Source organism: Cavia porcellus, unplaced genomic scaffold, assembly GCF_034190915.1.
Source record: "Cavia porcellus strain 051 isolate PalLab524CR breed Dunkin Hartley unplaced genomic scaffold, mCavPor4.1 scaffold_25, whole genome shotgun sequence".
Taxonomy (NCBI): domain Eukaryota; kingdom Metazoa; phylum Chordata; class Mammalia; order Rodentia; family Caviidae; genus Cavia; species Cavia porcellus.
The window spans coordinates 46,566,096-46,578,992 of NW_026947508.1; the positions used below are offsets into that span (position 1 = coordinate 46,566,096).

The following is a 12,897-nucleotide window of genomic DNA, read 5'->3' on the forward strand; positions in this document are numbered from 1 at the left end:
CGGATGTAAAGGACTATACTAGCTGGCAGTGAACACGGAGGGCTTAGTTCTCCTGTGGGACAGAGTGACTGGCCAGGAGCCAACGTGGAGATGGCCGGCTGACATCAGAACTCAGAACTGCTGCTAGCTCCAGCCAGCAGCAGCTCCCAGCTATGCTCAGATGCAGGGAAGGTTCCTGGTCTGTGGCAAAATGAATGAGTCTGGTCCCAGCCAGAAAGTGCAGGCTCACTGAGATTATCCACTGCTCCATCAGAAAGCTACTGATGGCTTGCTGGGATAGATCGGCACAGATCAGAACTCTGTCTCCATAGGTTGTCCGCCAGCGAGGACAGAAACAAACTGGAAGTGGCGTTTGCCTTTGTTTTTCTTCCCTCTCTCATTTGTTTTTTTTTCATTGTGCTGGTGGGTTTGTTTGTGTTTTTTGCTTTTTGTTTTCATTTTTTTCTCCTTCATTGTTTGATCTTGTTTTTATATGAGTGTGAAGGTAGTTTCTAGCCTCTTCATGGTTGCACTTCGGTTCTGTTCTGTTTTGTTGTTCTTATCTCTTCCTTCTCTTTCCCGTCAGTCTTCTGTACCAGTTTCTAAATATAATGTGACCCACCTTCATCCTGCAACCTCCTCTTCCTCCTCTTCCACTCCTCTATTTTCTCCTTAACTCATTTTAAATTTTAACCCCTGAGGGAAAAATTGACGATATTAAGGATTCATATACTGATTAGTTTTATATTTTGTTATATAACTGCAAACGTAGTTCATATGTTTAAAAGTGGCAAATTAATGGTTAACTCAATTTGTCATTCTCTAGGCTGTGTTTGATGCTATTGGTACCACTATAGCCAGAAGTGACACGATTGTTCTAAACACTTGTTGGTCCTAGTATTCCATGACTGAGATTTACTAAGGGTCACAAAAATACTTTGGCACGGTGCCCGATGAACCAGGGACTAGGTCAAATGAGCAACAGCTTCTTGTCTCCAATAAATTGAAGAGCTCAGATCTTCCAACAGACTCAAAACCCAAAAACAGCATACCTGAAAGGTACCTCAGAGAAGTAGTTATTACCTAACGGTCCTAAATATTAGCAATAAATCAACCCATTATAGGCAATTTACAAGCATCACCCCAGGAATTAAACTAAGAAAAGAAAATGAAAAAGACATTTGAAAAAGATGCCACCCCAGACATACAGTTCACCACAGGCATACACGGTGGGCAGTCTGAAAGCCTCCCTTCTGTCCTGTCTGAAGTGGTGACAACAGAGCAAGTTGAATGATGCTCTGGAAAAAATCAAATCAGAAATCTCTCAGACAACTGTAGAGATGGTGTCAAAATAAAACCATGCTTGCGATGCTATAGCAGGTACAGACAGAAAAATGGACAAGGTTCAGAAAATCATGAAAGCTGCAAATGCTCAGCATAACAAGGAAATGGAATCCATAAGGCATATTCAAGCAGATATCCAGGAGAATAAAAATTCAATTAAAGTATTCAAAACATAGTAAGCCAATGTAAGGACAGGATCTCAGATATTGAAGACAGGTTTGTGGTTAGTAATAATGAAAAGAAAGATTTCTCAAAAATAGCAAAGGATCATGAGAAATCAATCCATCAGCTGCTAGATGAGACAAAGAAGAATAACTTAAGATTGACTGGAGTCAGTGAAAAAGCAGGAGATCCCACAAGTGATATTAAAAACAGCTGTTCACAAATGTCATGACAGAAACTTCCCTATAAGAGGAAAAGAAATTGACATACATATATAAGTGAGGCATATAAAACTCCAGTTATGCACAATCAAAAAAAATTTACAGCCAGGTATATCAGAGTCAAGATTCCAGAAATTCAGCACAGGAATAGAATCTTTTTTAAAAAAAAAAGAGGGTAAAACAAAACAGAACAATGGAGATCCATAAGAAAACAATGTAAGTGACACAGATTTCAAAGCAAGACAACAGGGGATCAATAGTGGCTACCATAATGTCTCTTGCTTTCTTCTAAATAGTTGTTTTTTCACACAATGAATTCATACAAAACAAAATAGTATAAAATTTGTTTTCTTTTTTTTTTTTTTTTTGTCTTTTTTCATTTTTATTGGTACTGGGGATCGAACTCATGACCACCTGCTTGCAAGGCAGGTACTTATGCCACTGAGCTAAACCCCCAGCCCCAAAATAGTATAAAATTGATCAAAGCTTAGCGGCGTAAGCTCATGCCTGGCAAGTGCAAAGTTCTGAATTCATTTCCTGGTACAAAAAAATAAAAAACTGATCAAAACAGAGTAATGAAGGCATTACAGGCCTTCAAAACCAGACAATAGGAAAATCAACAATGACTACCATAATGTCTCTTGTTCTCTTCAAAATAGCTGTCTATATCTTCATGTATGTTGAAATTAAACAGTATAAAGCAGACTAAAACTGCTCTGAACAGAGAATAAAAGCATTACTGGATTTCACAGCATGATGATAGGGAATCAGTAATGGATACCATAATGTCTCTTTTTTTTCAAAGTAATTGTTGATTTCATCACGTATAATACAGTCAATTCTTGTAAACTGTTTAAGAGAAGTTCTAGGCATATATAAGGCATATCTGTGTAAGCCTCTACATGTGCATCTATCCTTTTTGCATTAGAAGGAAAAATAAAACAAATTACTAGAAAAACAAGAAACAAAAAAGACATAATGATAGCAAGGAACCCAAAACAATGATGGATATAGGCCTTCAAAACAAGGTGGTAGGAATGTAACTAAGGTTATTATTTTACATAGTGATCTTCAAAAGAGTTCTTCAGATCACCAGGTACAAACATGCAAAATTGATCCAATCCTGTGAATGTTAACTGTTTTGTTCCATGAGCTAATAGAATTTGTAGCACAATCATCAACACTATCTTAAGTGTGTTTATACAAATATATTTTTCTTTTCCCTTCCTTTTTCCCCCTCCTTTTCCCTGAGATACTACTTGTCCCCCTTCGAGCAGATTCTTATCCTTTCACAATATTTATTGAGAATTTTGTATCTTACGCACTCTTACCATTTCTTACATTAGGGAGACTATACAGTATTTACAGATGTGAGTTTGATTTATTTCACTTAGAGTATATTCTCAAGTTGCATCCGTTTACTTATAGATATCTCAATGTGAGTAATCCTTATAGCTGAGTAGTACTCCATTGCATAAAAGTACCACATCGTTTTTATCCATTTCACAGTTGATGGACATTTAGGTTGTTTCCAAGAGCTGGCTATTACAAATTGTGCTGCTATAAATATGGGTGCACATATATCAACGTGGTATGACGTTTTCAGTTCTTCTGGGAATATGCCCAGAAATGGATAGTTGAGTCAAATGGGACTTCATGCATAGCTTTTTGAGAAACCTCCAGACTGACCTCCATAGAGTCTACACTCCTACCAAAAGTGTGGAAGTGTTCATTTTTCTCCACAGCCTCTCCAGCATTTGTTGTTGGAAATTTTCTTGTTCCTGGCCTTTCTTTCTGGAATGAGATGGAATCTTTTTTTTTTTTTTTTTTTTTTTGTCTTTTTCATTTTTACCGGTACCAGGGATCGAACTCACGACTGCCTGCTTGCAAGGCAGGCACTTATGCCGCTGAGTTAAATCCCCAGCCCCCATGAGATGGAATCTTATTGTGGTTTTAATTTGCATTTCTGTAATGACCAATAATGCCGAACTTTTTCATTTATATATTTGCCATTTATATTTCTTTATCTGAGGACTGTGTATTCATCTGAGATGCCCATTTTTTGATTGGGTCTTTGAATTTCAGGGATCTGATTTTTAAAATTTCTTTATATGTTCTAGACAGAAGTCCTTTTTCTGAGGGACAGTTGGCTAAGATTTTTTTTCAAAATTCATGGGTTTCCTTTTCACTCTGTTGGAGATTTCTTTTGACATGCGGAAACTTTTTAATAAGACAAGATCCCAGTTACTGATTCTGGAAAGTATTTCCCGTGTGGTTTGATTTTTGTACATGAACTCTCTGCCTACTTCTATGTTGTCAAGATTTGTACCTACTTGGTCTTCCAGTAGATTTAGTGTTTCTGTTTTAATGTTTAGATCTTTGATCTGTTTTGACTTAGGGTTAGTACGTGGTGATAGGCATAGGTCTAGTTTTAGTTTTCAGCATAAAGAGAGCCAGTTTATCTTCCTTCCAGTAAACATGTTTGGCCCCTTTGTCAAAGATAAGGGGGCTGAGTGTATTTGTAGTTGTATTTGTGTCTTCTAATCTATTCTACTGATCTCTTCAGGTCTGTTTTTATTCCAGTGCCATACTAAATTTATTACAGTAGCTTTGTAGTATAACTTCAGGTCAGGGACTGTGATGTCTCCTGCCTTGCCTTTGTTGCTCAGAATTGCCTTTGCTATTCTAGGTCTTTTCTTGTTCCAGATGAATTTTAGGAATGATTTCTTTAGGTCTATGAGGCATGCTGGTGGTATTTTGATTGGAATTGCATTAAATCTGTATAATAATTTTGGGAGAATGGCCATTTTCACAATATTTGTTCTTCCCGTCCATGAACAAGGGATGTCTTTCCATTTTCTGAGGTCCTCTTCGATTTCTGTTTCAGGGTATTGTAATTTTCCCTAAACAGATCTTTTCCTTCTTTTGTTAGATTGATTCCTAAGTATTTGATTTTTTGGCTGCTAGGGTGAAGGATGTGGCTTCTTTTACTTCTGTTTCAGTAAGTTTGTTGTTTATGTTTAGGAAAGCTGTTGACTTTTGAGTATTAACTTTGTGCCCAGCTACATTATTGAATTTAGTTATTATATGTAGGAGTCTTTCCATGGAGTTTTGGGGGTCTTCTATATAAAGTATCATGTCATCTGCAAATGATAATTTAACTTCTTCTTTTCCTGTATTTATTCCTTTTATTTCTCTCTTGTTTAATTGGTCTGGCTAGTATTTCCAGCACTATATTGATAGGAGTGGCGATAATGGACATCCTTGTCTTGTTCCTGATTTTAGGGTAAAGGTTTTCAGTTTTTTGCAGTTTAATATGATGCTTGCTGTTGGTTTGTCAGGGATGGCTTTTATCATATTGAGGTAAAGACCTCGATATTGAGGTAAAGACCTTCTGATTTTCTGTAGGGTTCTTATCATGAATCAGTGTTGGACCTTATCAAAAGCTTAAGAATAGAATCTTAAAAGCTGTTAGGAAAATGAAACAAATCACCTATTCAAGAAAGCCCATCAGAATCACAGGTGAATTCTCAACAAACTCTGAAGTCAAGGAGAACTTAAGAGTAAAGTATTTCAAGTTTTAAAGGAAAACAACATTCAACCCAGATTGGTGTACCCCACAAAATTATCTTTCAAAACTGATGTAGGATTAAATTCTTTCCATGACAAAGAACAGCTGTGAAAATTGATGTCTACCAAGCCAGCACCCCAAAATGGTGTGAAGGACAATCTAGAAAGACATAATAAGAACAACAGCTCCATGAACAACAGAAGGAACCCACCAGGCAAGGCAAACAGTTAAACAGAGGGACAAAAAAATGGTGTTCCAACAACAGCAAAATAACATCACAAGGATAATTCAATACATATTAGTTATAACTATCGATTTTAATGGTCTCAATTCACCAATCAAAAGACACACACTTGCAGACTAGATCAAAAAGCAAGATCCAACAATGGATGAAAACATTTAATTCAAACAAATTCATAGACTGAAAGCCAAAGGGTAGAAAACAATACTGTGCTACAGAAACCAAGAAAAAAGCAGGGGTACACACTTCTCAAATGAAGAAATAAAAACAGCAAATAAATATATGAAAAAATGTTCAACATCACTGGTCATTCGAAATATGTTAATTAAAACAGCACTGAGGTTCCACCTCATCCCAGAAAGAGTGGCTATTTTCAAGAAATCAACCAATAACAAATGCTGGAGGGGCTGTGGGAGAAAAAGAACCTTTTTCCACTGTTAATGGGAGTGTAGACTGGTGCAGCCACTGTGGAAACCATTGTGGAGATTCCTCAACAAACTAGAATTGAAGGTTTTGTTTGAGCCAGCTATTCCTCTTCTGGCGAATTCCCAGAAGAATTAACAATATCATATCACAGAAAGACTTGTTCATCCATGTTTATAACAGCACAGTTTGTAATTGCTTGATCTTGGAATCAACCTAAATGCCTATTAACCAAAGAATGGATTAAAAAGATTTTTTTTTGGTACAGTGGAGTACTACGCAGCCACACTTTTATATGCACACTTTTATAGATAAACAGATACAACTATAGACCATACTTGTAAGTGAAATCAGACTTGCATGTGTAAACATTATATTGTTTCTCTAGTGTGAGAATATGAAAGAAATTATATATATAAACTACTAATACTATACTACTACTTTATCTTAGTGCATTGAAAAGAAAGATTTGTGTGAATAATAAAATATTATTTGTATAATTAAATGATATCTCATACACTGAATAACTAATTTAATGATAGCAAAATGCAATGTATTAAACATTATTAACCTCTATTTTGTTTTGAAATTTTTTATCATTTTATTTTCTCTTTAAAAATAGCACCATCAGGCTTGGGATTTAACTCAGCAGCATAAGTGTCTGGCTAGCAAGTGCCAGGTCGTGAGTTCGATCCCCAGTACCACACACACACAAAAAGCACAATCAAACGCTTAAAACTAATAAAATGAGATGTAAAACTAAGTAAATAACAAATAAATAAATAAAATGGTGCTGGAAAAAGTGGCTCTTTACACCCCAAAGACTAAAAATTGACCCATGTCCATCACCATGTACTAAACTAAAGTCAAAATGCATCAAAGAACTAAATATTAAAACAGTAACACTGACTCTACTGGTAGAGAAAGTAGATAGAAGTCGTGGAGAAGAGAAGGTAGGTATAAATTGTGAAGACGTAGGTGCAGGTAGAGAGTTCATAAACAAAACCCAGACTTCATGGGAAGTGTCTGAAAGAATCAATAGCTGGGGTCTCATCTTAAAATCTTAAAAAAGTTTTTGCACAGCAGAAGGAACCAACAAAGTGAAAAGACAACTCACAGTGTGAACTGATTCTAGCCAGTTGTCCTTCAGACAAAAGATCTCTGTGCAGACCAAATAATGCACTAAAATATCAGACCCCCTCCCTAAATTCAATGACCCAATCCAAAAGTGGGCAGCTGAGATCAATATACACTTTTCAGATGAAAAAATACAAACAGTAAATAAATCTATGAAAAAATGTTCAACATAAAAATAGTTTTTAAAAAACATTCAACATCACTGGTCATTCAAGAAATACAAATTAAAACAACAGCAAGATTGTATCTCATCCTGGAAAGAATGACAATGATCAAGAAATCAACCAGGCTTCCCAATGTAACCAGCGCAGTGGCCAGCCTTGCTCCTGCACACACACCAGCCGCCATCTGGGACACTTCTTGCTGCCGGTAGCCAGTGCAGGGTGGGAAAAGCAGCAGCCAGCCCCGCGCCATGCGCCCAGTGGCCACCACCAGATACTCATAGCCAGCACAGTTCAGGAGAACCAGTCAGGCTTCTGAGAAATTGTAGCCAACGCAGGAAGTGCCTGGGACCCCACGACCCACTTCTCTGGAAGAACCCAGGAATATGTCAAGATGAAGAAGCAAAAGGCATTCTCTGGCCTCCAACTCATGCAGAGCAAGTCCAGGAAATGTAAACATGGAAGAGGTTGGGAGTTGCATACCTGAAGTTTCTAAAGTGATGGCAATATAAAGAAACAACTTCATGAGGCTATAAAGAAATTAGAACAGAAATACTATCTCAGATAAAAGAAAAAATGAAAAACATAAAGAATTGCTAAGCATCTCTAAAGATGACACAAATACAAAAAATAGTGGAGCACAGGAAAATCAGGGAAACCTTGAATGAACAATACAAGTAAGATTTAGAATACATGGAACAGATTCAAAGAGATATCCAGGATATTAAAAACTGCACTTAAAGCTGGCTAAGCTGCTTGAAAGAAGCTGAAGATAGACTTTCAGACCTTGAAGACAGGATGGCAGCTAGCTATTGTAAAAGGAAGGATCTGTTAAAAATAACAAAGAACCTGGAAGTAACAATTTGATGGCTGCAAGATGACACGAAGAAAAGTAAGAATAATAGGTGTCAGCAGAAAAGCAAGGATTAACACAAATGACATAAAAAGTCTATTTACAGAAGTAATAGCAGAAAGTTTCCCAAGCATGAGAAAGGATCTGGCATACAGATAAGTGAGGCATATAAACTCTAGCTAGCCATAATCAAAATAAATCTACACCCAGATATATAAATAATGTCCCAGAAATTCAGCAAAGGAACAGAATATTAAAAGCTGTTAGAGAAAAGAAACAGATCCCATATAAAGGAAAACCAATCAGAATCACAGCAAACTTCTCAACAAAATCATCAAGTCAAGAAGAGCTTGGAGTGAAGTATTTTTAAGTCCTGATAGAAAACAACTTCCAGCCCAGACTGATGCACCCTGAAAAATTATCTTTCAAAGTAAATAGAAAAACAAGATATTTCCAAGACAAAGAACAAGGAATTCAAGACCACCAAGCCAACCCTATAAAGAATACTGAAGGACATTCTAGAGAGAGAGAAAAAAATGACCACAATTCTGGGAACAGCGGCAGAGGGGCATTACTGAATAGGGCAGACAGTGGAATGGAGGGGAAAAGTAAGCAGCCAATGGCAGGAAAATAGCATGGCAGAGATGAGGCAGTGCACGTTAGCCATAACCACTAGTATAGATGGCCTCAGTTCACCAATAGAAAGAAACCCAGGCAGAGTGGGTCAGGAGACAGAGTCCATCAATATGCTTTGTATAAAGAACACATTTAACCTGAAAGGGGGTCAGTAGACTGAAAATCAAAGGAGAGAGATCAATCCTCTATGTGACAGGGAACCAGAAAGAAGTGGGGGTAGCTTGCCCATCTGCAGAACAGATAAGAAAGACATGGCATTTTTATACAATGGAAAACTACTCAGCTATGAAGAAAGATAATTATGAGGCTATTGTAGGTAAATGTGTGCAACTTGAGATCACGTTCATGGCTGAAATGGTTCAGAGTCACATGGGTGAACATCGTCTTGTTTCCCTATTATAAAACTAAAGGAATTAATGGGATCCAAAATGCCCAATAGATATTGTAAAAGTGAAAGAGGAGGAAATGTCTAAAAAGGGAAGGTATTAGCCATTGTTATGCAATAATTTTTTTGAAATGCTGAATTGTTTTCATATTCTGTTTAGTTTTATTCTGTTTTGGTTTGTTTGATTTTATTCTATTTGATACCTTGGACAATTTCAAAGATAACAAAATTATGGTAGCCATTATTGATTTCCTATTATCTTGTTTTGAAGTCTTGCTTTGCTTTCATTGTTTTGTTTTGGTTGGTTTTATTTTGTTCTGTTTTATTTGTATTATATCTGATGGTATAGGCAGTTATTTTGAAGATAACAAAAGGCATTATGCCATTGATTTGCTTTTATCTTGTTTTAAAGTCTTACAATTGTTTATTGTTTTGTTTTTATTGACTCTGTTGTTCTATGTTGCTTGGTTTTATTCTCTTCAAAATAAAAATAAAGTTAAAGAAATCAACCAATAACAAGTGCTCGAGGGGTTGTGGGGATGAAGGACCCTTCTCCACTGTAGCAGGATAGACTGTGGAAAGCAGTGTGGAGATTCCTCAGAAGCCTGGGAATAGAGGTCCCATTCAACCCAGTTAATCCCCTTCTGGGTATTTTCCCAGAAGAATTAAAAACATCATAGCACTGTGATATATGTGCATCCATGTTTATAGCAGCACAGTTTCTAAATAGCCAGATCTTGGTAACAATACAGATGCCCATGAACTGAGGAGTGGATAAAAAAGTGATTGTGTACAAGGCCATAAAGAAGGATAAATCTGAGACTTTTAGGGGTAAGTGAATGCAACTTGAGACCATATTCAGTAAGTGAAATAAGTCACAGTCACTTATGTAGACATTGTGTCGTCTTCCTAGCATGAGGAATCAGAAGGGTGAGGTCCAAAGTATATAATAGATACTGTGAAATGGGCAGAAACTTCAAAAGGAAAAAGGAACTCGGATGGGTAAAAGGGAAAAACACAAGTCAGTTAGTCTCTTAGTTCATTAAAAAGGAATTTTTGTGTTAATATTGATTGGAGAAATTATGCCCACATCTTATATCCTGAGCAGCTCTTTTAAAGATGACAAATGCAATGTATTAGCTATTGTTACTCTCCTATTATTTTCATGTGAAGTTTTTTTTTCTATAAAATAAAAAAAAATAAAATAAAATCACCTCTTTGTAGGTCCAGTCCTGTTCTCTTTCCCACTGTATGCTGGTTTTATTCTAATGATTTTAAGCCCAAATCCCTCTTCATTGATACTTTTTGTGATAAATAATTTAAATATTTTTTTTAAAAATTATTAAGTAGGTGTGCATGCCAGACACTGGGGAAGCAGAGATGAGAGCACTTGGGCTCAGAAGTCTGAGGTCAGGCTAGACAACATAGGGAGGCACTGTACCCAAAAACAAACAAGAAAAAAAAAAGGCAGAAATTTAGGAGTTGAACAGACATGACTATGATCAAGTGTAGATGATTGTTAAAATTGTGTCTTTACAAAGTGATTAAAGAACACCCTTTAAATGTTGGTAAAATGATAAATTTAACTGACACAGATCCTCACAAATGCAGAGCAGTGCTATTAAAAGTTGCATGTTTATATCTATGGGTGGAAATTTCTTGGGTCTTGCATTTCATGGTGTATTTCAATAGAACACTTGGCTGACTGCCTGTTTATAACATTTTTATTGAGGTTCTTTAGATATTTATCTCAGCAGACAAAAACCTGTTATCAGTGAACCAAGGTGATTGCTCAGCAGTGACAACTTTATCCTCATTTTGACTGAGGTAACCAGCTGCCAAAAAGTGGTTACCATCTGGGCTGTGGGGCCCATATGAAACTCTGTTGTAGGTTTGCCTTACTGGCTGTCAATAAATGGATTTATTCCATAGCCTACTAGTCTTGTTTTTTTGGTGGTTTAATGGGCATACACTGGGCATTCGACAGTATGCTAGATGCCCTTAGTAAGGTGAGATAGAGATACAAACAAATGATCAGAGCATGGTAAATGCAAGAGGTGCAACAGAAACAAAGTGCTGCATGAAACCAAAAGAGCAAAGTGACCATTTTTAAGTTTTTCCTTTGAGTTGTCCAGGAGAATCTTTTAATTGTGTCTGAAATGAAATCAACAGGCAAGTGTTTAAACAGTGTCTTAATGTTTGTTCTCACAACCTTTTCCAAGAGTAAAGAGATGCTGCTCAACAAAATCTCCTTGTGTCTGTCAGCCTGTGAGAGCAGAGCAAAATTTTGCATTTAGTATCAGAAGGATTGGCTGGATTCAGGTGCTGGGTTTCATCTGCCCCTTCCCTGGCTTCACACTACTTCCATCTGTCTTATCTTGGTGCTGATTCTTAGATGGCGTCATGGTCCAGATGACTGCTGAGAACATGGATTCATTGAGGCAGGCACTTCGAGAGATGAAGGACTTCACCATCACCTGTGGGAAGGCAGATGCAGAGGACCCCCAGGAGCACATCCACATCCACTGGGTGGATGACGACAAGAACATTAACAAGGGGTAAATGCAGCCAACCTCACCCTTTGTGGCACCTAGGGGACCAGCTCTGGGTTTTGTCTGCTGTCTACACTGGTGTCTTACAATTTTACTGAAAGCCCATCTAAGAAAAAGGACTGTGTAACACAGAGTTCTAAATTTCTGGTCTCTTAGCTTAATTTCCGAAGCACTTTATATGTCTTTGAGGAAAGGACAAGGGGAATGATTAATGAAACAAAAACATTCCTTCAGAAGTTACTGAGATAATAGAAATACCTAGCCTGATGTGGAGGTGCATGCCTGTAATCCCAGCATTTGGGAGACTGAGCGAGGAGGATCATTGTGAGTTTGAAGCCAGCCATGAACTCCGTGGTAAGACACTATCTCAGAAAATAAAACAATAAAGAAATACCTAATTTTTCTACTATCATTTCATTTTATAGATAATTAAACAAGTTCCAAAAGACTAAATAAATTACCAGGTTCATAAAGCTAGAGTATGGCAAGATTGGATTTCATATCACCTCCTTGTTCTTCAGATCCTGTACTCTTTCCTAGTATACTGTATGGCAGTTCTGTTCTAGTGACTTCAGGTGCAGACTTTGGTATCATTTTTGCATTCTTTCTTTCATACCCCAGACTCAATCCAAGAGCAAATCATGTTCTCTGTACTCCAAAATATATCCAGAATCATACTGCTTCTTACCACTTCTACTGCTATCATCCTTGTTTCAGCCACCCTCTCATTTAATCCAGATTATTCCAAGAAGTTCCTAATTGTCCTTGTTTCTAGTTTTAGCCTTCTCCTGCCTCCCAACTAGAACTATGCAGTTGCAACAGTCAGAGTAATATCACTGCTCACTCACCAGTGGCTTCCAGTGTCATTCAGGGAAAAAGCCAAAGTCATTTATGACCTATAAGGTCCTACACAACCATGCATCCCTTTTTCCATTTTGTTATCTCTCAGAAGCAACACTGATGTTTATACTTGGACACAACAGTCCTTCGTAGCTGACCTTCTTCCCTAAGATAGCCACAGAAACCACTCCCTCTCCTCTTCCAAATCTTTTCAAAATGTCACTTTCTCAGTAAGGCCTTTCCTGATCAACTCATCTGTCATAGACATTTCTCTCTCCTACTCCTGATATTTTCTGCCCCCCCTGAGCTGCATTAGATATCTCAATATCATTGTAACTCTGAACGTAAACACACACACATACATGCACATACACCCATATGTGTACACAACA

At 37.2% G+C, this 12,897-nt stretch overlaps 1 protein-coding gene across 9 annotated transcripts in view; it reads left to right on the top strand.

Moving 5' to 3' along the window:
* The window catches only part of Zfyve9 (zinc finger FYVE-type containing 9), a 253,330-nt gene that overhangs the window by 209,197 nt on the left and 31,236 nt on the right, over positions 1-12,897 (top strand). For all 9 annotated transcript variants that reach the window (XM_063235181.1, XM_063235177.1, XM_063235182.1 and 6 more), the window contains one exon: positions 11,509-11,671. In XM_063235181.1, the coding sequence (XP_063091251.1) occupies positions 11,509-11,671 (163 nt within the window). The remainder of the gene's footprint in view (positions 1-11,508; positions 11,672-12,897) is intronic.